Source organism: Podarcis gaigeae, assembly GCF_964106915.1.
Source record: "Podarcis gaigeae genome assembly, chromosome: 4".
NCBI lineage: Eukaryota > Metazoa > Chordata > Lepidosauria > Squamata > Lacertidae > Podarcis > Podarcis gaigeae.
Genome location: NC_139677.1, coordinates 67,276,670 through 67,302,006, shown reverse-complemented (window position 1 = coordinate 67,302,006; position 25,337 = coordinate 67,276,670). Strand labels below are relative to the sequence as shown.

The window sequence follows — 25,337 nt, the reverse complement described above, 5'->3', positions numbered from 1 at the left end:
GTTTCAAAGTCTGTAAGAAGCAGGCCTACAGCGTTCAAAATCCTATGCTTCCCCTATTGTAGATAGCTGGCAAAGACAGTCTCTGAACCAGAACTAACTTCACCCAACAGCCAAGACTTGCTTGTCATGGAAGCAACAAGGAAAAACCTGTGGCTTCTATCAATATTGTTTCCCCTTTCAAAGAGCACCTAATACCACCAGCTTCAACCAAGTGAAGAGGATCGCCAGGAATGAACTATGCCTTAAGAACTTCTTAAGAACTTCTTTTTATTTATTACAGGGGTGGAAAACCTGCAGCCTTCTAGATGTTGGACTCCAACTGCCATCACTCCCAGCATACACAGCTAATAGTCAAGAATGATGGGAGTTGGAGTCCAACAACATCTGGTGGGTTGCAGGTTTCTTACCCTGCTTTATTAAACGGAAATGTTAATTTATATAGTAACGTCTCAAACTAGCAGAAGGAAAGGTCTATATTGTCATCTAGCCATTTCATTTTCAAATAGTTTTATAAATATTTTATAAAAACCTACCTTTTCAATATATATTTTTTAACAAAATCCTTTCCTGCTGAAGCATCTCAGCCTCACCACAGCTCTATTCTAATACCCGTAGCTTTCAACATATTTTGACAGACTAAGATGTTCAAGTTGATACAATTTGGAGAGCTAGTCGTTTCCATTATATAGTTTCCATTTTTCCACCCAACACTTCACATCAAATAACTGAATACAAAAGAAAGGAAATCTGGCTATTTCCTTCCTCATCTTTGTCAACATTAACTAATATATCCCTGCTCTCATAGGTTTTTCACCTATGTTTCCATGGAATCTGCTATAGGTTTTTTTTAATGGTTTGGTTGATTTCATCTGTTTTATTGATACATTTATTATGTACAGAGCTTTCTCATAAAGCAGTCTATATGTTTAAAAAAAACAGAAAGGAAAAGAAACACTATTCATTTCCTGTTGAGCAATACTCTATCTAGAATGAGTATTTCCAAGTGGGGAGCAATGGTCTGCTGTATATGTTTACTGGCACTTTGTGGGAATAAGGAGATATACAGAACAATGAAGCAAAGGGGCTAAAATATTATTAGCTCTGATAAATGGTAATTGGAAAAGTCCAGGAACAATAAATACTCAGCACTGCCAAGATCATAGAATTACAAATAAAGGAGCTTCCTAGTGAAAACCTGTATCACAAAGAAGGACAATTCACTCAACCTAACACAGATCAACTCATGAGCTAAGATATTGTGGCACAATAATTGCTTTCACTGCAACAACTGTTTACTTACAAAGACTAGCCCTATTGAATCTTTTCACTATCCTTAAAGTACTGAAGCTGTCAAGTACAGAAAATGACTACAGTAAACAACATCCTTCATCATCGAAAATGAATCATAGAATTGTAGAGTTGGAAGGGACCCTACCAAGAGTCCTCTAGTCCAACTGCCTACAGTGCAGGAATCTGAACCCGTGGTCCCCCATCCAATTTGAAACCATCCTGGAGCATCATGTCTATCTTTGTAACACTTTTAACTTTGCTCTAAGTCTCCCTCCCCACAACAAGAATACCACCTTTCCCATCACTGAAGGTCTCCAAGTTAAGAGTTCCCAAAGCATCATGATGCCATTTACCTGGTGTGATCGGATGGGCACGCTGTTTACCAGACCCTCTGTGTCGGAGGGGGTCTTCCGTGGAGCCTGCTTAACTGGAGACACCAAGCTCTCAGAGGTACTGCAGCTGACGAGGTGGCAGAGCAGAGTTTGCAGGACAATGTTCAAGAGGCAAACAAAAAAACAAAAAAACAAAAACAAAGGCAAGTGATGGCAAGATGACGTGGCAACTTACGCCAAAGTAAAAGGTGAACTCGGTGAACAACACAACATACATCCTCTCCCTAGTGCTGGCTCAGTACCATCACTCCTAAACCTCCTCTTCTCTCTGATGTACATCCAACCCAGCCTTGGGGTGGAAGAAAGCAACCTCAATAGAGGCCAGCAGCTTCCACAAGAACCAGTTTCTTGCTAACAGGGTCACACAGGCGACCCTGCCTCAGGATCCAGGGAAGTAGTTCCTTGTTGTCTCTGCCCGAGACATCAGAATTCACTTACACATAAGTGTACAGTTGAAGATGGATTCCTTTCTAACTAGGCGGAAAATTGTTGCTTTTCTAGTGACTGCACCCTATCTTGCAAGTGCCACAACAGAACAGGCGCTCAGCAATGACATGTCCTCAAATGGTTATGGCACTCTCTCCCCAAGGAGGCTTGCCTGATGACCACTGTATTATATTTTAGCTGTCCAGTTAAGACATTTGCATTCTCTCGGGCATATTAACAATTTGTATTTTCAGTGTTGAAGGGATGCAGTATTTTAGGTCACTAGAACTGAAATTTTACACTGCTGTTTTAGATTTAAATTTCTCCTGTCTGTTTTGTTTTGTTTTACTGTATATTTTAATGTGCATTACAAACCACCCTGGAATAAATATTATTAACGGCAGTATATAAATGCCTTAAACAATGTCTTCACAGTAGCTGAAGTCAAGGAATAGATCTTGACCACCAAATTTTTAGTCCAATCATTTTAGTAAGTGGAATGCCTGCAGCAAAGAAAGCATCCATCGACTGGAACACTGTCTGTTAATATATTAATACTACTATGTACAAAGCTTCGGAAACTTGGGGAACATCTATTTAGAAAGGACTTGGGGTACTGATATGTCAGCTATGTCCTTGAACTGATGCGCTCTCACTTCTGCTTAAAAACAAACAAACTAGGAATCATTTCAAAATCAATTGAACTGAACATTGACTAAGGCTCTCAATAATTCCTAACACTCGCGCTCACAGACACCTGAAGACCAAACAATACTGTTATGTAACTGTATGTAAGTTGGTACAAGGTCTATTCTAGATGAGCGGCTGATACCGAAGATGTGGGAGCACAACATGTGTTGTGTTCCACCAACAAGCAGGGAATAATTTGGAGAGGGAAGAAATCACTGGGCAGGAAATGAGTTAAGCTTTCTTCCTCATCCCTCTAAGAATGGCTTGTCCTGTTTAAAAAGAAGCCATTGGGGCAATGTGTATAGGACCTAACTTGGCCTAGGAGGAATACTCACCACCGTTTCTCTCAATCATTTTGTTTTCTTTACACAACACACACACACACACACACACAGCATATACAGGCAGACATGGATCATGACAATGTGACAATGACATTAAGCAGAATGCAGTTCCCTGCAAACCATTACTTTCTCTTATCCAACAGGAATATTTAAACATTAAAAAAGCAGACACGAGATATGCAGCAGTACACAGGGAAATATAGTACTGAGGGGGGGAAAGGCATTTCAGTACCAGTAAATGGGCTTCCATTCTTACTGGGATTGAATCACAGCATACACGGTGGCCAAGGGACTAATAAAATGTCTGGAGTATATCCCAAGAATTCATGCAACCTGGATCTAAAAATAACACTGAATTAAAGGTCTTTGCATGGAAAATTCAGTTATTTACTGAATGATTTTCTCCTCTCACAGTGTACAGAGTCCAGATCCCCCACACTCATTCATGCACATGAGCTTGCTGGCAAGAGATGGAATACTGATTCTGAAGGTAATGAGCATTGCCGTCACAATTAAGGAAATGAGACAACAAAACTCAAGCAGTAGATGAGATGTGCTGCCCCTTCACCAACAGTCTACAAAACAGAATTTCAGCACAAGTGATGGAGATATGTTAGCCGGGTAGTCAGCAAAGGAGGCAGAAATGTGTACACGCACACACACGAAGTACCAAAGAGCAACCACCAATGTGATTAGTTACCATGGTATATAGTGGGACCGGAAGAGGAGACCCAGCCCTGTTACATTCCCAATCTTGCGTCTATATCAGGATCTCTGTAAGCAGAGGAAGGTAAGAGCAGGATCCGATCCCAGCACACCAAAGCAGGAAGGAAAAAACCAAAATGTCAGAATAAGAACAGAAGTTGTGACACTGCCATGCAAGGGTTTCCACCACCACCCAAATCAATCCATTATAATGCTGGTGTTAGTTTCATCTAGAAATTAGACCCCTGCAAAATTATGTGGCCCTGCTCAGCAATTACAGCACAAACACACCCTGCCACTTAGTAATCAGTAGGAACAAAGAGCTGGTGTAGTCAGTGAAAGCAACGTTATCCATTTCTACATTGCTGGGGGTTGATTTTAGTTGTAGAAGACAATGCAAACATATTACTGTTCCAAATCCAGCACCTTTGAGTAGCTTTCAGCAATAACACACTGGACAGGGAGTTAAATACCCATATTGGGCTTTGGGATCCTTTAGCGCAGATCAGTGTAAGTGGTTACTGAAAGAGCACATGCAGAAAGGAAACTGTGCTTTCCACACTGAACTCTGAGCTTACAAAGCACATTTCACTGCACTTGCTCAATCTTACCACTGACTCCTACTGCAACCCCTCTCTAAAATCTCCAGCTGAAAATAAGGTATAGTGGGATCAGTTGCCAATTAAACACACCCATCAGAAACTACACTTTTGAAGGCTTTGTTCATAGCATTCACTGGATCTACAAAAAGCAGGAAAGAGTTGGGCAGTGGAATGACAATCCCCACAGAACATGTGTGCTCAGGTTTTTGTGTACAAGGGCTGCATTTCTGTTGGAGTTAAGTGGTAAAGCAAACAAGATAAAAGTCCCACCACCACCACCTCAAAGGAACCCACCAACAAAACATTTCATGGCATTCTAAAAGCTCTGGATTAAAGCTCTAGATTCTACCCTGAAAATGCTTTCCAACAGAAGTTATTCAATGCAAATTAAAAAGGTACTTTAAGTGCAAAAAAAGGAAAAAGGAAAAAAAAAGGAAGTCATGCAGATGGTGAAGCCAGTGAAGATAGTAGAGGAACCGTTTTCCCAAAGCTAGGTTTGGAAACCTCTGGCAAGCAGACTGTTGTAAAAGGAGCCACATTCCAAACTCATAAATAGAGTTGTACAATCCAAGATGTAGAGAGTTGTCCAGCCTTTATCTTGCACTTCATCTTGAGCTGCAAGAGCCCCTTTATTTTTGGAAGACAAGAGTGTAGGGCTGCCTCTCTGGACAGTTTTATGATGCACGCTTCCCTTCCAACATGTATAAGGATATCTAGTAGGACTTATACACCCTGAAAGGTGTATGCACAATGAAGTCAACAATTAATCGTTTGGGACTAGAGGAATGTGTCCCAGTGGCCACAGTCAATTTAGTACTATGAACAAAACATGTATGATTGATTCCTGTTGCAGGTTCAGCTACCCCGGCCTTAAAAAAACAACAACACCTAAATAAATGAACAAGGGGAGCATCTTACCCAGAGTAATGATTTTTAGAGTTCTTCTTTCTGCATGCGACACACACAACAAGAACGATGAGCAAAACTAAGCCCAGAACTCCACCAATGGATGCCCCTGCTACTAGAGTAATGGGAAACACAGGCAAGTTACCTGAGGAGAGAAGAAAAGTTTCAGTCCAGTCTGCTTAGCTTTTACATTTATCAATATATCATTGGCATTGGCTTTTATATGCATAAGTTAAGGGTGCATCTGTCTCAGTAATGGCATGTTCTTTGGTCTTTTTTATATCCCAAACCTCAAGTAAAACTCATGAGCATGATCTGTGGTGTTAGGTTCATTAGATTTCAATAGCATTTTTACAGCATATCAAGTACAATTAATCTCTAATTTAGCCCATCAGTATCCCCATGGGAAAGATGAGGTTAACAATAAGTGGACTTCCCCTGAAGGCCAATTTTCACTACAAAAATTTGTAGTCTGCTATGCATACCAGCATACAAAACACACAGACCTCCTGCTGAGTGTAAAATGCATCTACATAAGAGCCAATGCTTTAAAATGCTCAGAAGAGCCAATCAGGAAATAATTGACCCATGCTTCCAAGCATTTTCATGAAGAACTTGCCATGTTTTAGATGCACACCCATCACATTTGAGAAGCTGCCTCAACACCACAATCATGAGTAAGTTCACACATTAATCACAATAATCATAAACTAGTAACTGTTGCCTCTTGGCAAGATTGCACTTGTATTGTATTGTAGCAAAGAGATAAAACTATACTAAGACTCAGGATTCACAGAAGTACAAAAGCAAACTTGGCACATCTAAGAAACAAACATATATACTCATGCCTAACTATGGAAAAGAGCCACTGCTGAGAACACCTTATTCTCTAGCTGTGAATGCCATTTGTTTAAAAGAAGTTATTTTAGCAGTCTATTGAACTTTTTCATTCTGAAATCCACCCAGATCTAGTCTATTTCAAATCACTCTTTAGTTATACCCTTGGGCTACATTATCTCTTCTATCTCTATCTACAAACAACTTCAACCGTAAAATAAGCATACAGTAGCTGACTTAATCCTATCAATAGACTACAATATAAACAATTTTTTTCTTATAAATTTGTAGCACCTTCCAAACTGTTTACCAGACAGCTAAGGCTGGCTCTAAGAAGCAAATTAACACCATAATTCCAAAACCATACAGGATTTTTAGTTCTTTTAAAACAGTTCAATTTCTTCACAGAAGCACTCTGAATAAAATACAAGTTATGCAAGAACAGCCAAAATAATACTCCTGTAAGTGATGGGTTTTTGTAGAGTGATTTAATCAAATATTTCACAAAAGCATTCTATCAACCATCATTACTAGCACTCTTGTATCCAGAGACGGCAGTACCTTTTTCCACAACTCTGACTTTGATTTCACTAGGTGTGACAACTATATCTGGAGGGTTCTTGACATCGCAGATGAAAGTGCCATTGTCCCGGAATTGCATGTTGGATATACTGATAGATGCATCTTTCTTGTTAAGGTCACCCGCCCAGCTGCTTCTGTCCTTAAATTGTGTATCCTTCCCAGGATATGATTTGCCATGGGAATAATAGAAGAACTGTAATCGGGAACACAAAACAGGATACAGTGTTAAAATCCTAGTTTTCCCCACAAAGGGAGGTCTGAGAGTAGATACAATTGATCAGAGTGAGACCGTATTCTGACTCACTTGCCCCAATTTCTAGCTGCTGCTACAGGATCACTATTGGACCTATCATTGCCACCACCTCATACACCTTTAAACTTGACATATCCTGCTAACCAAACAGGAACCCATGGTGAAGTGTGGGTAGGTGGCTAACAAATGTGTCACTAGTTCAAAACAACCCCTCACCTTAATAATACTTATGCCACTGAAGTATTGTGGAGCAAACACAGAAGGACGACTATCCATGATACCAAACATAACAGGATCAACTGGCATTCTGAGGCGGCCTAAATATGTACTCTTACCAGTGATAAAAGTGAGGAGGAGCAGAAAGGTATGAAATAGCAGGGAAATGTTTAATCTGCTTTGTTGCAGGCTCTTGTTCAATTCTCATCTTACTTCAATCATCATCTCTTACCGACACAGTAGTAGTTGATCCCTCTGGTTGAAAGCTCCAGGTAACAGTAGCGGCACTGCTTATCACCTCTGAGGATGAAAAGCTGCACGGAAGCTTTGTTTCTGTCCCATTCTCCACAGAGAGTTCTGCTGGTGTGTATACTTCCACAGCTGAAACCTGGGCTGTCAAAAACACCACAAAAATCAGGATGCAGGACCCATTGTAAGCAATGCAGAATGAAATGATAGCATTACACAAGAGAGTTAGATGAAGAGCTACATTAGAAATCTTACAGCCCAGAATAAATGCCCCATCAAATATTCATTGAGTCGCACTTAGTCCATTTGTTCTGGAAACATCCAGCGTTAATTCTGCTTTTGTGTAAGATTGGTCACCGTATAAACTTCATCCCGAATGCAATGCATACCCTATGAACTTGATCACTGAATATTTACCCAATTGTTGAGTGTTGGACAAGGGCAACTAAAAACAGCTCATCTAAGTAACCATTCTAGTAAAAGACTGGTAAAAGTTAAAACGTCCTCCAATGACTGAAGAATGGGTGGAAAGTTCTTGTGTATTGTTCGCCTATCCATCCTGTAGGGATATCGCGGAGTGGACGGTGGGGTCCGGAGGGATAACAGTCTCCACCAGCAGGCAGCCACAATCTGTCTGCACATGTGACCTTGGGGTGCAGGGCAACCCCCCCCCCCAGACAAGCTACAGCTTTCTGTACATCGTTCCCTCTGTCTGACCTTTTGCGGTCTCAGTAGTCGGCGGTGTCCTGTCTGTAACCTTTGTCTCTGAGACCTTTTGTCTCCTTCGTCATACACTGTGCAAGGGGAAAATGACGCTGTGGAAACAGGTGCCAAAATAACTTTGTACCACCCCACGATCTCGGGACGGAAGATGTGTAAAGGTCACAGCCCAAAATGTATTTGCCTGGCTTGCATATTTGTCTCAATAAAAGGAGGCTCCACAGGCTAGTGAGCAGCTCGCTTCAGCCCACCTGTGCGCAGCTCACATGATGATCAACTCCTGTCTTGTGCCTTCACTTCACATCCTTTGGCAAAGGAGGAACTGTTATTTGAACTTGGGTAAGGTTTTGTACCTTTGTAAAGTCCTATTTTGCTCAATAAAATCCAGCGTTTCTCCACTAGTGCTCCGTCTTTGCTTCAAGGATCCTTTAAAAGGAAGCCTTTTGCCTTTGGCAAAACACCATCCAAGCCCTAAAGCCAGTTCACACAAACCTGGTCAACTCCATACCACCTCTACCGAAATCTTGGCAGGTTCACTACCAGAATACACATGATGCACCATGTAATTACAATAAGCAAACATGAACTACCGTATTTTTCGCTCTATAACACGCACCTGACCATAACACGCACATAGTTTTTAGAGGAGGAAAACAAGGGAAAAAACATTCTGAATGAAACAGTGGATGTATCATTTTTGGGCTTCATGCTGTGGCCACAGACATGTGATCTGATGGTGAATTTGGGGTGACCCAATGCAAAGATCCTGAGAATCCCTGTGGATCCATGCTCTGTAACCACGTTTTTGCACCATTGCAGCCCCAGGCAACAGTGGGTGCGTGATTTTTTTGGTGCAGGCTGTAGCCATGGACATGCTATGTGATCTGATGTTGAATTTGGGGTGACCCAATGCAAAGATCCTGAGAATCCCTGTGGATCTATGCTTTTTAACCACGTTTTTGCACCATTGAAGCCCCATGCAACAGTGGGTGCGTGATTTGGGGGGGGCAGGCTGTAGCCATGGACATGCTATGTGATCTGATGGTGAATTTGGGGTGACCCAATGCAAGGATCCTGAGAATCCCTGTGGATCCATGCTTTTTAACCACATTTTTGCACCATTGCAGCCCCAGGCAACAGTGGGTGCGTGATTTTTTTGGTGCAGGCTGTAGCCATGGACATGCTATGTGATCTGATGGTGAATTTGGGGTGACCCAATGCAAAGATCCTGAGGATCCATGTGGATCCATGCTTTTTAACCACATTTTTGCACCATTGCAGCCCCAGGCAACAGTGGGTGCGTGATTTTGGGGGGGCAGGCTGTAGCCATGGACATGCTATGTGATCTGATGGTGAATTTGGGGTGACCCAATGCAAAGATCCTGAGGATCTATGCTTTGTAACCACATTTTAAGTGGGGAGGGAAGGAAAAACACAGAAGGGACAAGGAGCAGGAGAGGGGTGTGCAGAGAAGCAGCTGGCTAAGAATGCAGGAGAGGGGTAGGGAGGAAAGGAAGGCAAAAGTTTTCCCCCACCCAAGCCAGCCAGCCATCTCCCTCCCTCCCTCCCTCCCTCCCTCCCTCTCTCCCTTCCCTCCTCTCTCTCCCTCTCCCCCAGCAGCACCAGAGCTTGCCTGGAGGGGAGGGGCTTTCCCTGCTCTTTGTTCCGTTTCAGCAAACACAGCAAGGAAACAGAGGAGGGTGGGCAGTAAGACCCTGAGGCAGAATGCAGGAAAGCAGCCGCTTCCTCTTTTCAAGTTTCGCTTCTCCGTGCAGCGTGCAGCCCCGCGATTTGATTTTTGCTTGATTTTTCGGCTCCAGGGACCACACATTCGCTCTATAACACGCACAGACATTTCCCCTTCCTTTTTAGGAGAAAAAATATGCGTGTTATAGAGCGAAATTTACGGTAAACTCATATGCAAGTTGTAGACAGTCACAACAACGAGTTGTTCTCCAAAAGTAAGAAGTCGTCCTTGTGGCTAAGCTGTGACTCTCCAAAAGTTGCTAGACTATAGTTCCCACCCTACCTGACCACTGATGATGCTGGCTGAGGTGGATGGAAACTGTAACTCAGACACATCTGGAAGGCCACAGTGCAGCCTGCCTGCCTGCCCCCGCTTTACATACCTGTCCTGAAGCATATATTTAATTTGCTGTCAACATTGTTCTCAAATGCTTTCTTTCTGCCTTCACTGAAAAGTCTAACATGTCCTTAAGAGTTTCTACAGCTCACAAAAGTGGGATGGCTTTGTATTAAACCTGGCAGGGGCACACTGACAGCAGCTGTTTCATGGCCAGAAACAAGGTTATTTCATATGCTGCATTATCAATGCTGTCCTTCATAGTCTGTGCTAAGGATTCCAGATTCCTGACAGTCCAATTCTGTTTTAACGCAAAAACACATAAAAAGTTAAACAGGCAAAAGTGTTTACTGAATGGACAGAAGAGAAAGGGAATCCTTGGGAAGGCTCCCTGTGAATTTAAAAAAGTACCTCAAGACTTACAACTTGTGAAAAGCCATTCAGCTGTTTGTTAGGAACAAGAATGAAAATTGGGAGCTTTCCCAAGCTCAACCCACACCAGGTGTAGCTAGCAAGCAAACAAACCAGCAGGGATTGATGGAACATAGCACTACCAAAACAGGAAATAGAACATTCTCGCAATGGGGAAATGCCTTGGCACTTCCACATTCACTGCACTGCCTTCACATCCAGCATGCGATAGAATAGAGCAGAATACCACTTAGGCAGGACACTCACCATTACACCATTGTGCAAGCAATGTCTCCCACCTCACTGCTGCTGTGCTAAGACACTCAGAGTTAAATGCTTAAATGTTCTTAAGAAAACCCACTCACGTTTCTATGATGCAATAATCTAGATTTATAGAAGCCTGCATTTATAGAAACCTGCCATGATATTATAGGCTTTCATCCAAAAGCCTTGTGTGGCTCAGGACTCCAATACCTTACGGACCACCTCTTCCCACACAAACCAACCCACACCTCACATTCAACATCTGAAGCCTTTCTCTATTCCCCCCACCCACCCAAAGAAGATGTGGAGGGTGGCAACATGAGAACAAGCCTTCTCAGTGGTGGCTCCATTTCTGGAATGCTCTTCCTAGGAATGCATTCCTAGCACCATCACTATGTGTTTTAAGAGACCAGGCAAAAACATTATTTACCCTTGCTTTTTGCTCTTTATTTGATGGGTACCTGGGTATGTTTGTGCCCTTTTTTGGATATACTTGGACCTATAGACATCAAGGGAGTTATATGTGTGTTAAAGGAGCAAAATGAGATTGCATCTGTCTTCACTGCTGCAGTTTTTGAGCAGGCCCCTGTGTCTGAAAAAGCTCTCCTGGGATTGTGCCTGAAGTGCAGAGACAGAAGATGACAGACAATATTCAAAGCCTCAAAAACAACTCAAATGTGAAATTACTGGCCTATAAAAATTATGTATGCTATTCCTAAGATCCATCTCCATACCTAAGGAATGGAAAGTGGCCAATTGAATGCCCCCCCTTTTTTAATGGATGCAGAGGAGATTTGAGAAATTACAGGCAGTTACTGTACACTAATGCTTGTTCCAATAAAATTGCTAGAAAGCATTATTAAATATAAAATTACAAAAAGTATATAAGAACGAGACTTCTTGAATAATAAGCATGGCTTCTGTAAGGGTGTTTTCTGTGTATTACATAGCTCTTGAGTGCTCCTCATATGGACCACTCAAGCATATGGCAGGCATATGGACAGGAGCGATGTAGTACATGTTGTGTCAGATTTTGAAGTACTCCTGAGTGAGTTTAGCAATCATAAGATAAACAGAAAAGTTCTCTTAGGGATCAGAAGGAGGTTAAAGAACAAGAATCAGAATAAATGATCACAATTCAGGAATGAATGAAGTGGGATCTCTCCAAGGATCAGTATTGGGACAGCTGTTTTACACTTATTTATGAATGACCTGAATTTTGGGGTAAGCAGTGAAGTGGCAAAAGTTACTAACGTTCAAAGTGGTCAAAACAAAAAGGGATTCTGAGGTCTAAAAGGCTCACTCAAAGCTTGGTGAATGGGCACTAAAATGCCAAATGTGATTCGCTGTAAGCAAATGTAAAGTGATGAACATAGGGGCAACTCATCCTTCCCCCCCAAAAAAAAAGTCACATGTACACTAATGGGGTCTGAATTGGCTAGGAAGGACCTTAGGTTCATGGTGGATAGCTTGATGAAACCATCAGCCCATTTTGCAAATTCCATGTTAACAACCATTAAGAAATGGTCTAAAAATAAAATTGCCCAAATAACAATGCCATTTAGAAACCTATGGGGCACCTGCACTTAAATATTTCACTTACAGTTCTGCTCACCGCAACTCAAAAGAGTGCGGAAAGTTTTAGAAAAAAGCACCAAAACTGACCACGTGGCTGAAATAATTCCCCTACAAGGAAAGGTTAAAACATTTGGGGCTTTTAAGGTAGAAAAGAAACACTATGAGGGGACATGATAAGAGGTCACAAAGCAACATGTTTTGAAGAAGGATTCTGAGGGTATAGTACAGAGTCCCTGCATCCATGAATTAATGCAAAGACAGGTGCTGATGTCTTTCCACCCCTATAGGCCCAGAAGCATAACTTGGTGTTGGCAAAACCTATCAGGCATTGGAGTCCTTCCATGACACCTGGAGCACCAATCATGTACATGAATGGCTCAGCACTCCAGGACCTGCTTTGTCCACAAAAGGAATCCTCTGGTATCTCCAGCAGGAAAAGCCGCTGCTGCTGCTGCTGGGGGGGATGGAAAGTGGTCCTCAGAGAAGCTCCTAGGCAAAGAGCAGTGCAGGCACCCTGCCTAGCCCTCCTGTCCAGACAAGTTCACCGGCTTCTCAGATTTTATTTCTCTGTCTGTGTGCGCGTGCACGCGCACTCACACTCACACACATGCCAATATAGCTCCTTGCCAAGAGCACAAGGGACCCTAGGTATGCCTTTGAATAGGCCCTGGGAATCCAACAGTCTTTTTCTGTGCATATCCTTCTCAAAATAGCCACAAGTAAGCTGAGAAATAGACTCATGCATCTACATGTCCCCACTGAGTTTACAGGTTTAGCACAACCAGTACTGCTTGTATTCTGTTACAGTGGAACCTCGGTTTTCCAGCATCTCAGAAGCCGAACAATTCGGAACCCGAATTCCAAAAACCCAGAAGTAATTGCTCCTGTTTTCGAACGCGCCTCGGAAACCAAACAGCTTTTGAGGAGCGTTTCTCAATTTTTTCAATGGATTTTGCTGACCGCCCATTGATCCTAGATTTTCGAACATTTCAGGACTCGAACAGCCTTCCGGAACAGGTTACGTTTGAAAACAGAAGTTCCACTGTATCACATTTGTCCTTCTCCAAGTTTTGTTACCCAAGAATATTATACAAGGAGAATTCATAACTGCTATTTAATTGTGAAGAGATCCAGACTAAAAGGCTATGGGTGAAAAGAGATACTGTACCATATTAGCCTACCCACATGGTTTGCCATCACAGCAGCTTTCTAAAACAGGACGCCTTGGAATTGTGGTCCACCAACTAGCACAAAGATGATGAAAATGCAGCTGTGCTTAATTTATCATCCATCACTACTGTGCAGACTAGAGCTCTGAAGGCTCTGAGAAGTTGTAGGATCTCAGACTAAATTGCATTTGGAAATGCAATTTACTCTGAGTAGCTAAGGAACAAGTTAATCTGAAGAATTAAAAGGCTCTTTAAAAACATTCACTTAAAGAGAGCTGATTTGGCCACAAAGAATTAGCTGGAGGGATGCTCAAGACAATCTTCCAGAAGAGGCCTGTCCAAGTTGGACATCAGCCAAGGAAGATTGCAACACAAGACAGCTTCTCCAAAAGCACATCTTTGCAAGCGGACAGCTCTCAGCAGTGTAAGCTAGTAAAGAAAATGCATCAAATCCTGAGACAGACTTACTACTGTGGTGATTAGGAAAAGGTGACAACCAGTTGGCAACACAGCTCCCAACTGAATAATTGATATTTCATTATTACACATGCCAGTTATCCTCACCATAGCATACTAAAGTGGAAAGAAGTCAAACTAATGTCTTCTTTTCATAGCATTCACGTTTCTTCATTAAAGACTTTAAAACCCTCCTTTCGTTCCTCATTTTGTCTAAAACAGAAACCGCTAAACTGTCAGACTGCAGCCGACATTGTCAAGAAAAATAGTTGCAGTGTTTCCTTATGTGTTCCTGGAACTATCAAGAATTTGCAAAGTAAAGTGGCTTACAGTATGTTCCTCCACTGGTAAATTATGGGTGACAATCAGTCCTGTTAACCTGGTTTCTAAATGTGATTGTGACCATATTGAGAAGGTCTTAAGCCTGCTCCTAAATGAAGACAGAGGAAATATGTGTGTTTAATCCCTGTCCCTCAAAATAAGATAGTAGTTTGAAGTTTGTTTCTGTAGGAAAAAATCACAATATAAATTTTATTTTATTAGATTAACCTGCATCATTCTCCAAAGGAGCCAAGAAATGTTATAAATTCTGTGTAACGACTAGGAAAAGCAGTCCACATTGAAATGAATTATCTTATATAATTAGTTAATGGTTTCCAAATGAATAGACTTCCAGCATATGAACTTTTCTATCAGAGGTTTATGGATAGAAATGAGTCATGACCAGACTTCCTGAAAACATCTACAACTTTTTTAGTCAAAGAACAATTCTTCTGTATTCGATTACATGAAATTATTCTATATTTGATTACGTAAGCCAGAATTTACTTCTACTTAAAGGGATGCTAATGAAGTCAAACAGGAGAAATCTTGTGGGCTTTCCATCTGATGCATAGTGCTGAGTCTCTCCATAGATTATCCAACATTTGGATTAAATAAGCATCCAGTTTTAATTTTTAATACTAGACTCTGGAAGCCATGGATATGGGGGATCAGGAGTTCAGGGCATAGCCCCCTTCTCACTATCACGCCAAATTAATCCACAGAGTAGAAAATCCATTCTTGATTAGTAAATGGTGTGCAGAAAAACTGCTCCTCTAATTTCTCCGCTGATCCCACTCAGGTACCACCAGATGTTCTGCAAGACAGGAGGTATGCTAGACTGCAAAGGCTGGGAACAAGCCAGTTTGTATAGGCTCAGAGGTGTTTATAGTAACAGTTGTCCTTTTATGTAAAGAACAGATTCTGTCTAAAGTCCCTAGTGTAACATGGTCATGGTTTAATTTTTATCAAAAAAAAAAAAAATCCTTGTTAAAACAGAGTACCCTGAAAGTTGTCTGCCCACTTGGCCTGGTAGTGCTAAGAGGCCACAGGTCATCGCCAAGTTGTCCTAGTTTTCTCCCTATCCTACTCCCTTGCAAACATACTGTTGACACCTAAGCTTTGCTTTTTATTATTTATTTAGTCCCAACTGGAAACTTCTCACTTTGGTACCAAAGGAATCTCTGCTGCCAGAGGAGGAGACTGATGGAATAAACGTTTGTGTGGCTTTCACCTGTCCTGGTTCTCTCCCTATCCTCCTCCTTTGCAAAGAAACAGTGGGTACTTAAACACTGTAGTCTTATTAATACATAGCCCCTAAGTGTCTTACCTTGGTTCAGAAGGGGCCCTTGCTATCACAATTTCTAGTGTGCATCCATGCCATGATTAGTGTACATAACATAGAAGTAATAAGAAGCGATAAGTATGTAAATGACAGCAGCCTGAATTTGTTAGTCTTAAAGGTGCCACACTGGACTTTTAAACATGAACCCCATATATTTCCAGGCCTTATGGAGAATTATTATTCCTCTGCCCCCTGCAGCTCAGAGATGAAACATTTCCAGACTTCTAAAAACTGAAGGTTTATCCAAACTGAAACAAACTTCTACTCTTCCACATCTCAGTTTATTTCTTGATTTGGTGTACAATGGTATTTCGGTTGTCGAACATAATCCATTCCAGAAGACCTTTAAACTTCCGAAATGTTTGACAACTAATGCGCAATGGGTGGTTGGCAAATTCCATTCAGAAAGTGGAGAAACATGCCTTGGAAGCCATTTCACTTCCGAGGCACGTTCGAAAGCGGAAGCATTCACTTCCGGGTTTTTGAAACATTTGACAACTGAGGTACCACTGTATTTCCAAACAGAGACCAGGTCCCCCCACCCACCGGGCACACACAAACATCCTACTTGAGATGAAAGTATCTGACATGGCTAAGAAGCAGTTGGTGTCAGAGGTTGTGCTGTGCAAAGGCCTTGACACAATCTTGCAGTAGCGTACGCTTGGCAGAATCCCAGACTGCATTCCGTGGCCAAACACCTGAATATGTTCTGTATGTTGCAGCATTTATAAGCACCTTTCCAACAGCAAACAAGCCCTAAGCATACTGCTTGTTTTGTAAACCTGTCCAATGCAGAAGCTGTGCTTATATTTCCACCTTTGAATCTTGGATCCAACAGATTTGCAGCAGTATGAATTGGAGGTAACAAAATTGCACTGCTCTGTACTTTCTCCCACTCCCAGTCCTTTGAGGACTGGTCAAGAGATCAGAAACAGATCCAACAACCATGCCAACAAATTAAAGGCCACAAGCAAAGAAGGCATTTAATCCTCCTTCCTTCTCTTGAGGCAACAGCAGTGCCCTCCAAGAGGCAGAAATGCATCTTGCTCTTTCACTTGAGTATTGTACTCTCAATGTACAACTCAGGACTTGCCTCCAAATACAGGAATTGTAACAATCTGAAACTGTACCTAGTCTTGCATAAAAGTCTTTCTGCTATGCAGCTTCAGAAATTATTTTGGGGGATTAATTATATGAACAGCTTGTCTCAAACATTTGTTCGTCATTCTAAAAGAAAGTGTTTTATAAACAAACAAACAATACAATACAATACAACAGGGGGAAACAGAGAAAAAGCATTTCCCCCCCTAAATTTTCCAGTTCTTTTCTTTCTTGGCCTTCACATCTCTACCTCTGCTTTTTCATTTCTACATCTTTTTACAAGAAAGTGGAATAAAATGCAGGGAAATTAAGTGGATTAGGACCTAGGGGAACAGGGTTAAAAATCACCATTCAGCCGTGAAGCTCACCGTGTGACCTTGGGCCAGTTACCATCTCTCAGCCTAACCTACCTCACATCGGGGACTTATGAACGCCACCTTGAACGTCTTGGAATACACATACCTATATCCAGCATGCTGTCCCTGATTTTGAATGGGAGGAGGGGAAGATTTGAAATCATGAAAAAACCTAAACTAAAACAATAAAGAATCTGGGAAACAACCAGAATATTCAGACCTAAAACCTTTGGACTTTATATGTAGTTCCTCAGCAAATCCAGCGTGGCTGCCTGCTAGAACAGGCTTGCCTGGGATGGAGTATGCAGGCAGGTTGTAACCCATGCTCCCATGTTACACGTAGGCTCTGCACACTGCATTCTCATCTGAACCATCCCCTGCAGCTTTCTGTAATAGCATTTTAAATTTGCCAAAGTGTTTTATATTCTTTTATCCTCACATCAACCCTGTAAAGTAGGTCACAGTACAATTTTAGCAGAACAGCAAACAAAACAGCAATGCCATCTTAAAGGCTAGAAATTGTATTATGGCATAAGCTTTCGTGGGCTAGAGTCCACTTTATTGGATGCATCATTCTTTGTAATACATTAAGTTTATGCAATAATCAAGGCTGGGTTAAAGTGGCTGTGAGCTTGATGCTCACAATTTCCAAAACAGGGGCCTCTTCTCCTAGAAAGGAACACCTGATATTACAAAATAAGACTCATGCTATCTTCTAACAAGTTTATTTATGGCATACAGTTTTGTGAAATACAAAAAAAAATGCCCTGAGCAAGTGAAGTATTACAACCCTCAGCAAAACGTAACAAAAACATTTTGTAAAACCCGATAAGCAGAAAGCAAAGATAGAGACCTATGACCACAACTTCCTCCCCCCTGTGCGCAAACAAACTTGCAGAAAGTATCTGGGTGGGACTGGAGGAGATGCACAGACCGCAAGCTCCTCTGAACTTTCCAAAGGCCTTTGTGAGCAAACAAGCTTGCAGAAGAGGGGTTTTTAACACTGCAATCCTAACCTTCTCTACTTACAACCAAGACCTATCGAATTCAGTGGGGCACTTCCATGTAAGTGGAGTTTGGATTGCACCTTTAAGAAGGCAGTGCAAGCTGAGCTGAACAAATGAGACGTCTCCTTCAAACTTTCTGACAGAAATCTCATGGGCTTATTAAATGGAAATGCAGATGGGACATTAAGCAATAATAATAATAATAATAAATAAATAATAATAATAATAATAATAATAATAATAATAATAATAATAATAATAATAATAATTTATACCCTGCCCATCTGGCTGGGCTTCCCCAGCCACTCTGGGCAGCTTCCAAAAAAAAATTAAAATGAAAACACTGCAATACATCAAACATTAAAAGCTTCCTTAAACAGAGCTGCCTTCAGATGTCTTCTAAAAGTCTGGTAGTTGTTCTCTTTGACATCTGGTGGGAGGGCATTCCACAGGGAGGGCGCCACTACCGAGAAGGCCCTCTGCCTGGTTCCCTGTGACTTGGCTTCTCGCAGTGAGGGAACCGCCAGAGGGCCCTCGGTGCTAGACCTCAGTGTCCGTGTAGAACGATTGGGGTGGAGACGCTCCTTCAGATATACTGGATATACTGAGGACATTTTCTTCATGCTACCAACCTTCCAAAAGCCTTCGGGAGCAAATACACTTTCGGAACAGGAAAATAAGTACAGCATTGGACTGCAGCCACAATGGCCAAGCTGCAGGGAGGGCATGTGGGGGTATTGGGTATTAATTTTCCTTCCCCAGCTACCCCACTCCCAACAGTCCATCAAGTGCAGGGATACCGACCACAGTTCAGCATTTATTCTGTTCTTCTCTCTCTGTATTAGCAAATAATTAAGTACACATCATGGAAGATCTCCCTGTCTTTATTTCGGCTTTGTTGATGTGTTGGTTAACTGTCATGCAGCAGGGTAGGAAAAGTCAAGATACTTACAACATTAGAACAATTTGTGATTAGTCTAAAGCTGCTTTAGATTTTGATCAAGAGATAATTGGCAAGCCACTCAGGTTGCAGATTAGAGATTCTCTTAAGGACATTCCCTTGTGAAATTATTTCTCATAACACAACCAAGAACTACAGATAATAGGTACAAAAGGGATATAGAATTACTGTTGCCACCACTTATTCAGGGACACCCAAGCCAATACTTTCTGTTACGAAACTGCTAAAAGGAGTAAACAACAATAAATTGCAATTCAATGTCTGTTTCAGAGTTCATATGGCTTCCAGAAAAAAGAAGCCTGTGCAAACTCCATAAGCACCAATTATAGGGACACCGAGCTAGATAAACAAAGTACACATATAGACAGCAAGAGTCCACACTAAGATGTTTTCTCAATTACACAGCAAATACTGTGCATGTGTGTGTAAAAATATTAAAGAAAAAGTCTTACTTCAGCTGAACTAATATCTATAAGACTACTAGCTAGTTGTGCTATTTCAAGTACCAACAGAAGGCTCTCAATACAAACTTATCTCATTGGTTTAGGCAACAAACCATGCCTTCTGAGTTGTATGGTTGCTAATATGAACCCAAAAGCACAACACAGACAGCAGTATACAGGGAACCCTGTATAGCAGGTCTCAAGATGTTGGACTATAACTCACATCATTCCTGACCATTGGCTATGCTGACTGAAGCTGATGGGAGACCAACAACATCTGGAGGGTCACAAATTCCCCATTCCTGGCCTATTTCCTCCCAACTGTGTACTCCATAAGAAATGCACTAAAAAAAGCTAGAAGATGGATGTTGGAAATGTGTCATCAGAGAGCTATTTACATTACCTTTGCTAAACATTACTTACAGCTCTGTTGAGCTGGTATTGCAAAATTTTGGAAGATGTTTCAGTACTGAAATAGCCCCATCTTGCATGGAAAATTACAAAACACGACAAGAAGGTCATGGGGATTATTTTCAACAGCTCCACATAACCAAAGATCACTGTAATTTGCAACAAGTATTTGCTGGCTTCCACGCATATAGGTAAAGAGTCACCAGTCAGTAGCAGTTTCCCCTAACAGTTAAGGTGGGGCAAGGAGGAAAGAATGTATACTTAAGTCCAGTTATAAAAACTGACTTGGTCTAGGGAAAGCTTCTAAGTTATTGTTGAGGAGAACAAGACTACAAAGTTTCACAACAATGCTACAACCACAGCCACAAACTACAGTGGTACCTCGGGTTACATACGCTTCAGGTTACATACGCTTCAGGTTACAGACTCTGCTAACCCAGAAATAGTACCTCAGGTTCATAACTTTGCTTCAGGATAAGAACAGAAATCTTGCTCTGGCGGCGCAGCAGCAGCAGCAGGAGGCCCCATTAGCTAAAGTGGTGCTTCAGGTTTTAGGTTAAGAACGGACCTCCAGAATGAATTAAGTACTTAACCCGAGGTACCACTGTATAACCATTAACAACTATCCAATCAGAAATGAAACTATATTTTGTATCAATCAACTGAAATGTTAAGATTTGAAAATGAATCCACGCAAGACTAAAAAAAAATACCATATTTTTCCATGTGTAAGACTATGTTTTTTCCCAATTTTTTAAAGTTTAAAATTGGGGGTCATCTTATACACAGAATGTTTAAAATATTTATTTCTTAATTTTGGGTTCAAAAAATAGGGGTCGTCTTATACATGGGGGCGTCTTATAGACGGTAAAATACGGTAAGTTGCGTCCCCAGTCCAGCTATATACTTACACTAGCAAATATACATATACAGAACAAACATGTAAGCACAAACACCTTAATTGTTGCTTTGTGAATACTTTTCCTTTCCTGTCTCAGCATGTGTTTGAGCTATCTCTATTGCTTATATTTCTGAGAAGTCAGAATGTTTAGCTGAAAAGTTTGACGTGGTGCAAAAAAACAAAATACAGATTCAGGAACCCTGTCAGTTATCCTAGAATTTATTGAACAAAGAGTGAAAGTAGCAGTCTATAATATTGTTCCTTCGAACTGAAGCTAGGTTAGAAATAGGATTAGACTCTGAAATGGCCATTTATCTGACTGGAGCTCTGCAACCATGCCATAATGGACTACTGTTAATAACAGTTGAGAGTCCTATTATTCTCACTCTGGTGTATCTTAAGGCGCTCCATTTAATGGAAGAAAAGAAATACAAGTGCCTTTGTTTTGATTTGCTCAATAATTGTAAAGTGTGGGAAGGAAGTATATTACTAAATCTGAGGAGGGGAAAAACCTTCCATCCTGGAGCATACAAATAATGGCTTCTAAACTGTGGCCTGAAGGAGCATTTTAGTTCATTTCTGCACACTGGTTAAGTCTAGGAGGCACGTAGTGGGTCCTCAGAATAAAGACTCCAGACTCCACAAGTTCCAAATTCGACATGCACAATTTACTTTAGTAATATCACTAATTTTCTGTGGTGCCATTTTCAATCCATGGCATTGATGCAACACAAAAATAGAATTTTTTGAAGACTGCCAAGTAGAAAGGAAAAACAAAATCTGACCTATTTCTATTACTAAAGCTTGCTGATCCTGAAAGTGATCTCAATGGACTTTCTGGAAGAGGCAAGTCAAATATATTTGGGCACACAAAAAACTTGGGTTCAAAAAGGGAACAATTCACTGTCCCCTTTCAGTAAACCACAGCCAAAATTGTTTTCATTTTTTACCACTTCCAATAATCCCATTAGTGCTACCACTGCCAGTTTTTTTCCTCCTATGAACCAGTTGTGCAAAAAGTTTTAAATTCTAATCAAATAAATGCTACATCAAATTAAAAAGTCTTACAAAACCTGTCTTGATTAGTAGGAACTATGAGGTTTGCAACAGGAAAGAATATTTTGTTTCCATTTGAAGTAACTCTTTCATTATTATAAAACAGCACTACAGTGGTACCTCTGGATACGCACACCTCCAATTGCGTATCCTTCAGGATGCGAACGTGGCAAACCCAGAAGTATTTTTCTGGGTTTTGTCACGCGTGCATGTGCAGCAGCAGTCTACCGCGTTGTGCACATGTGCAGAAGCAGTCTACTGCCATACATGCATGCGCAGAAGCGGTCCCTCTGGTTGCGGAAACCTCGGAATCTGACCAGAGATCCAGAACAGATCCTGTCCGCAACTGGAGCTACCACTATATTTTTGCTAGTACAGTGGTACCTTGGTTCTCAATGAGCTTGGCCCCCAAACAAATAGGCTCCTGAACACTGCAAACCCAGAAGTAAGTATTCCAGTTTGCGAACGTTTTTTTGGAAGCCGAATGTCTGACGCAGCTTCCACTTGACTGCAGGAAGCTCCTGTAGCCAACTGGAAGTCGCGCCTTGGTTTTTGAACCATTTTGGAAGTCAAACGGACTCCCAGAACAGATTAAGTTTGAGAGCCAAGGTACCACTGTGCAGGTATTCACAAGACCTGCTTGTGGGACTGTTCCCGTGACTGGCTGGATTAATATCCAATACACTTAAACCAGTGTTTGAAATTAGACAGGCACATTTTGCACCTTGCTTTCAACCACTTGCAACCAAGTGAATATGCCTGGGTGCTAGGATAGCATTTGACACTTCTACCATCTCCAGGTACATGCCTGGGGATCATTGGATCTGGACTGTTTTCACAAACGAATACCCAGTGGTATCTTTCTAGAAAAAGGGATGCTGGAACTCACCATGAATGCCTCCTTTTTTCTCTTATAATGGCAATGGCGCCCACCTAAGAGGTGCCAGAACAGAGTTCCGCCAAGTTCTGACTGAAAAAAGGCCTTGCTAATACCCCAGTCTGTAGAATTCTATCAGTTATATTTTATCAGCACAATCAGAATGAATTTCTGGAACCAAAATGCTTTTTCTGTGCAGTCTGAGCAGGGGCAGTCACCATTGAGAGATTGAAAAATACCAATATATGTGTGGACTGTCCCTGAATAAAATGACGTTTCTTTCTTGAGTTATCAAAGCTCAAGGTTGTTATCTGAACTAGCCAGATGCTTAAGTGAGAATCACAATCAGTGCATTGTCTGAGAAATAAGACTTCAGAACTGTCTTGCCCCAAAATGGCAACTAAGCATTCCATTTTGGTGACTAACCTTGGTTTAAGGAGCCATTTGGCACATAGCTTATATATCGGAGTTCCTAACACTGATTTAAGCCAGGTTATTCATTACCTCATGTATTAAGCAGCACATGAAGAAGTGCTTATGTTGATTCTATTTAATATGTTACTTCTGGAAACAACTGAAATGCCCAGAGAACAGCTACTTGGGGATTAAAACAAAAAACATCATTCTAACATAGCTCAGCAATAAGGAACAAAAGGGAGTTTCAAACAGATAATATTCCATAGGTCCAAACCACTATCCTTTCACTAAATAAAGCACTGCGAGTTCATAAGGGGGAAAACCCTGCCCAGCTTACAGATGGATTGATTTCATTGCTGCAGAATAACAGGACATTACTTAATATAGCTAGCCAGTAGCCATTTTGCATACTAGTACATTTTATATTCAAAGAGCGTAACAGAGAAATGGCCAAGGCAACATTGTACATTTGTGAAATGAGTCAATTTACCCAAGAAAAGGAAAGGGAAGTATGGGAAACTGTGTTTAATAATTATGTTGGTGTCTCAGAAGGAATCTATAAGCTGATCACCCTCAGGCAGATCTAAGTCAGTTTGACCAGGTTGTGGAAAGCCAATTTCTCTGAAAGGCACATGTAAAAACTGTGCAACAACTCCTAGGATAGATTTTCATTACTGACTCTGCGTTAACACACATTTGACTTGAACTGACCCAGGCTAACTCTTGAGCATGTGCAGCGAAGCAGTATATCGCCATACCTGTTTGTGGGACTGTTCCCGTGACCAGACTACCTCATCGCATCCATTGCTTTACGACTAGTAAGAACTGTACACTGCTTTAAGAAAGCAGCGCTACATATGAAGGCAGGAAACTCAAAGCCAAACAATGGCAACACCAATCCTAGACATACGAGGTCTTGGGCGCTTTATCCGGTACCAGCAGAGAGGAAAGAGATTGATTCAAGGACGCAGCTATTTCCCCTCTTGCCTGGCTCAGCACTTACCCTTATTATTATCTGTGCAGAGCTCAACCTAAGAACCCAAAGGGCGGAGTGGCAGAGGGAGAGAGAGAGGTCACCTGCTCTTCCTTGATCTCTGTTCCGCCCTGGGCTCTTCTGCAAAGCGATTCACACGTACACCCGCCACCATCATGACACGTACGTTAGCTCACCCCCACCCATTCTTCCTTTTACCGGAGAGAGACCAGGGAGGGGCTGCGAGGGGGGCTCAGGGAGACCTGGAATCCCCCGCCAACACCCAACAGCACCGAGAAAACAGCGCTCCGCTCCGCCGCAGCGTCGCGTTCACACGCCCCAGACGACTCGCCTCCCGCGCGCGCTCCGCTTCCCCCGCCGCCCGAGTTCTGGCGGAGACGGCGGGGCTCAGCGAAGAGGAAAGGCTTTTCTCCCGCCCTGCTTTCTCCCTCCTTGGCTCCCCTCCTTCCCTTTCAGGCGCGCCGACCCCGACACGGGAAACCCACTCACACATGCCGAGAGCCGCTGCCAGCAGCAACGAGCTGAGCCAGGCGGCGAGCGGAGCAGCGCCTTGCCTCGGACTGCAGCCGCCGCCTCCTCCTGGCGCCGTTAACGCCGCCACCGCCACGGTCGCCGCTGCCATTTTCCTGCCTCCACCTCCTTTTCCTCTCATTGTTCCTCCCCCGCCCATGGTTGGAAGAGGAGTGGGAGAGCCGAAGGGAACCTCCACGCCGGTATTGAGCCGGAGCGCTGTCAATCACGCACACCTCCTGAATCCAGCGTCTTCCTTCTGGCCAGGCTCTGCCCTTCACTTCTCACGTCGCAGGGCGATTGGGAGCTCGGGATTTCACTCAGCCATGGGAGGGCCATTGAGAAGAGAAGCTGCCCGCCCACTTTGGGCGCCTGTCACGTGACTGGAAGCTACCTTGGGGCTTTATTGTGAGGGCTGGGCAATTGCAGAGCGGTAGCTTTGCCATGGCCTGTTTTCGACAGAA

The 25,337-nt window shown here is 42.2% G+C and overlaps 1 protein-coding gene across 2 annotated transcripts in view; it reads right to left on the bottom strand.

Moving 5' to 3' along the window:
• LOC310843681 (myelin protein zero-like protein 1) overlaps positions 1-25,049 on the bottom strand; it is a 31,219-nt gene extending 6,170 nt beyond the window's left edge. The window contains exons 1-5 of one of the 2 annotated variants that reach the window (XM_083737329.1): positions 24,853-25,049; positions 7,476-7,636; positions 6,754-6,967; positions 5,368-5,500; positions 3,843-3,916 (exon numbers count right to left, since the gene is read on the bottom strand). In XM_083737329.1, coding sequence (XP_083593455.1) covers positions 3,883-3,916; positions 5,368-5,500; positions 6,754-6,967; positions 7,476-7,636; positions 24,853-25,033 — 723 coding nt within the window. In that variant the 5' untranslated portion in view covers positions 25,034-25,049 and the 3' untranslated portion in view covers positions 3,843-3,882. Of the gene's footprint in view, positions 1-1,643; positions 1,750-3,842; positions 3,917-5,367; positions 5,501-6,753; positions 6,968-7,475; positions 7,637-24,852 lie in introns of both variants that reach the window. The other variant, XM_083737328.1, reaches the window with a different exon arrangement.
• Between the last annotated feature and the right edge of the window lie 288 nt (positions 25,050-25,337).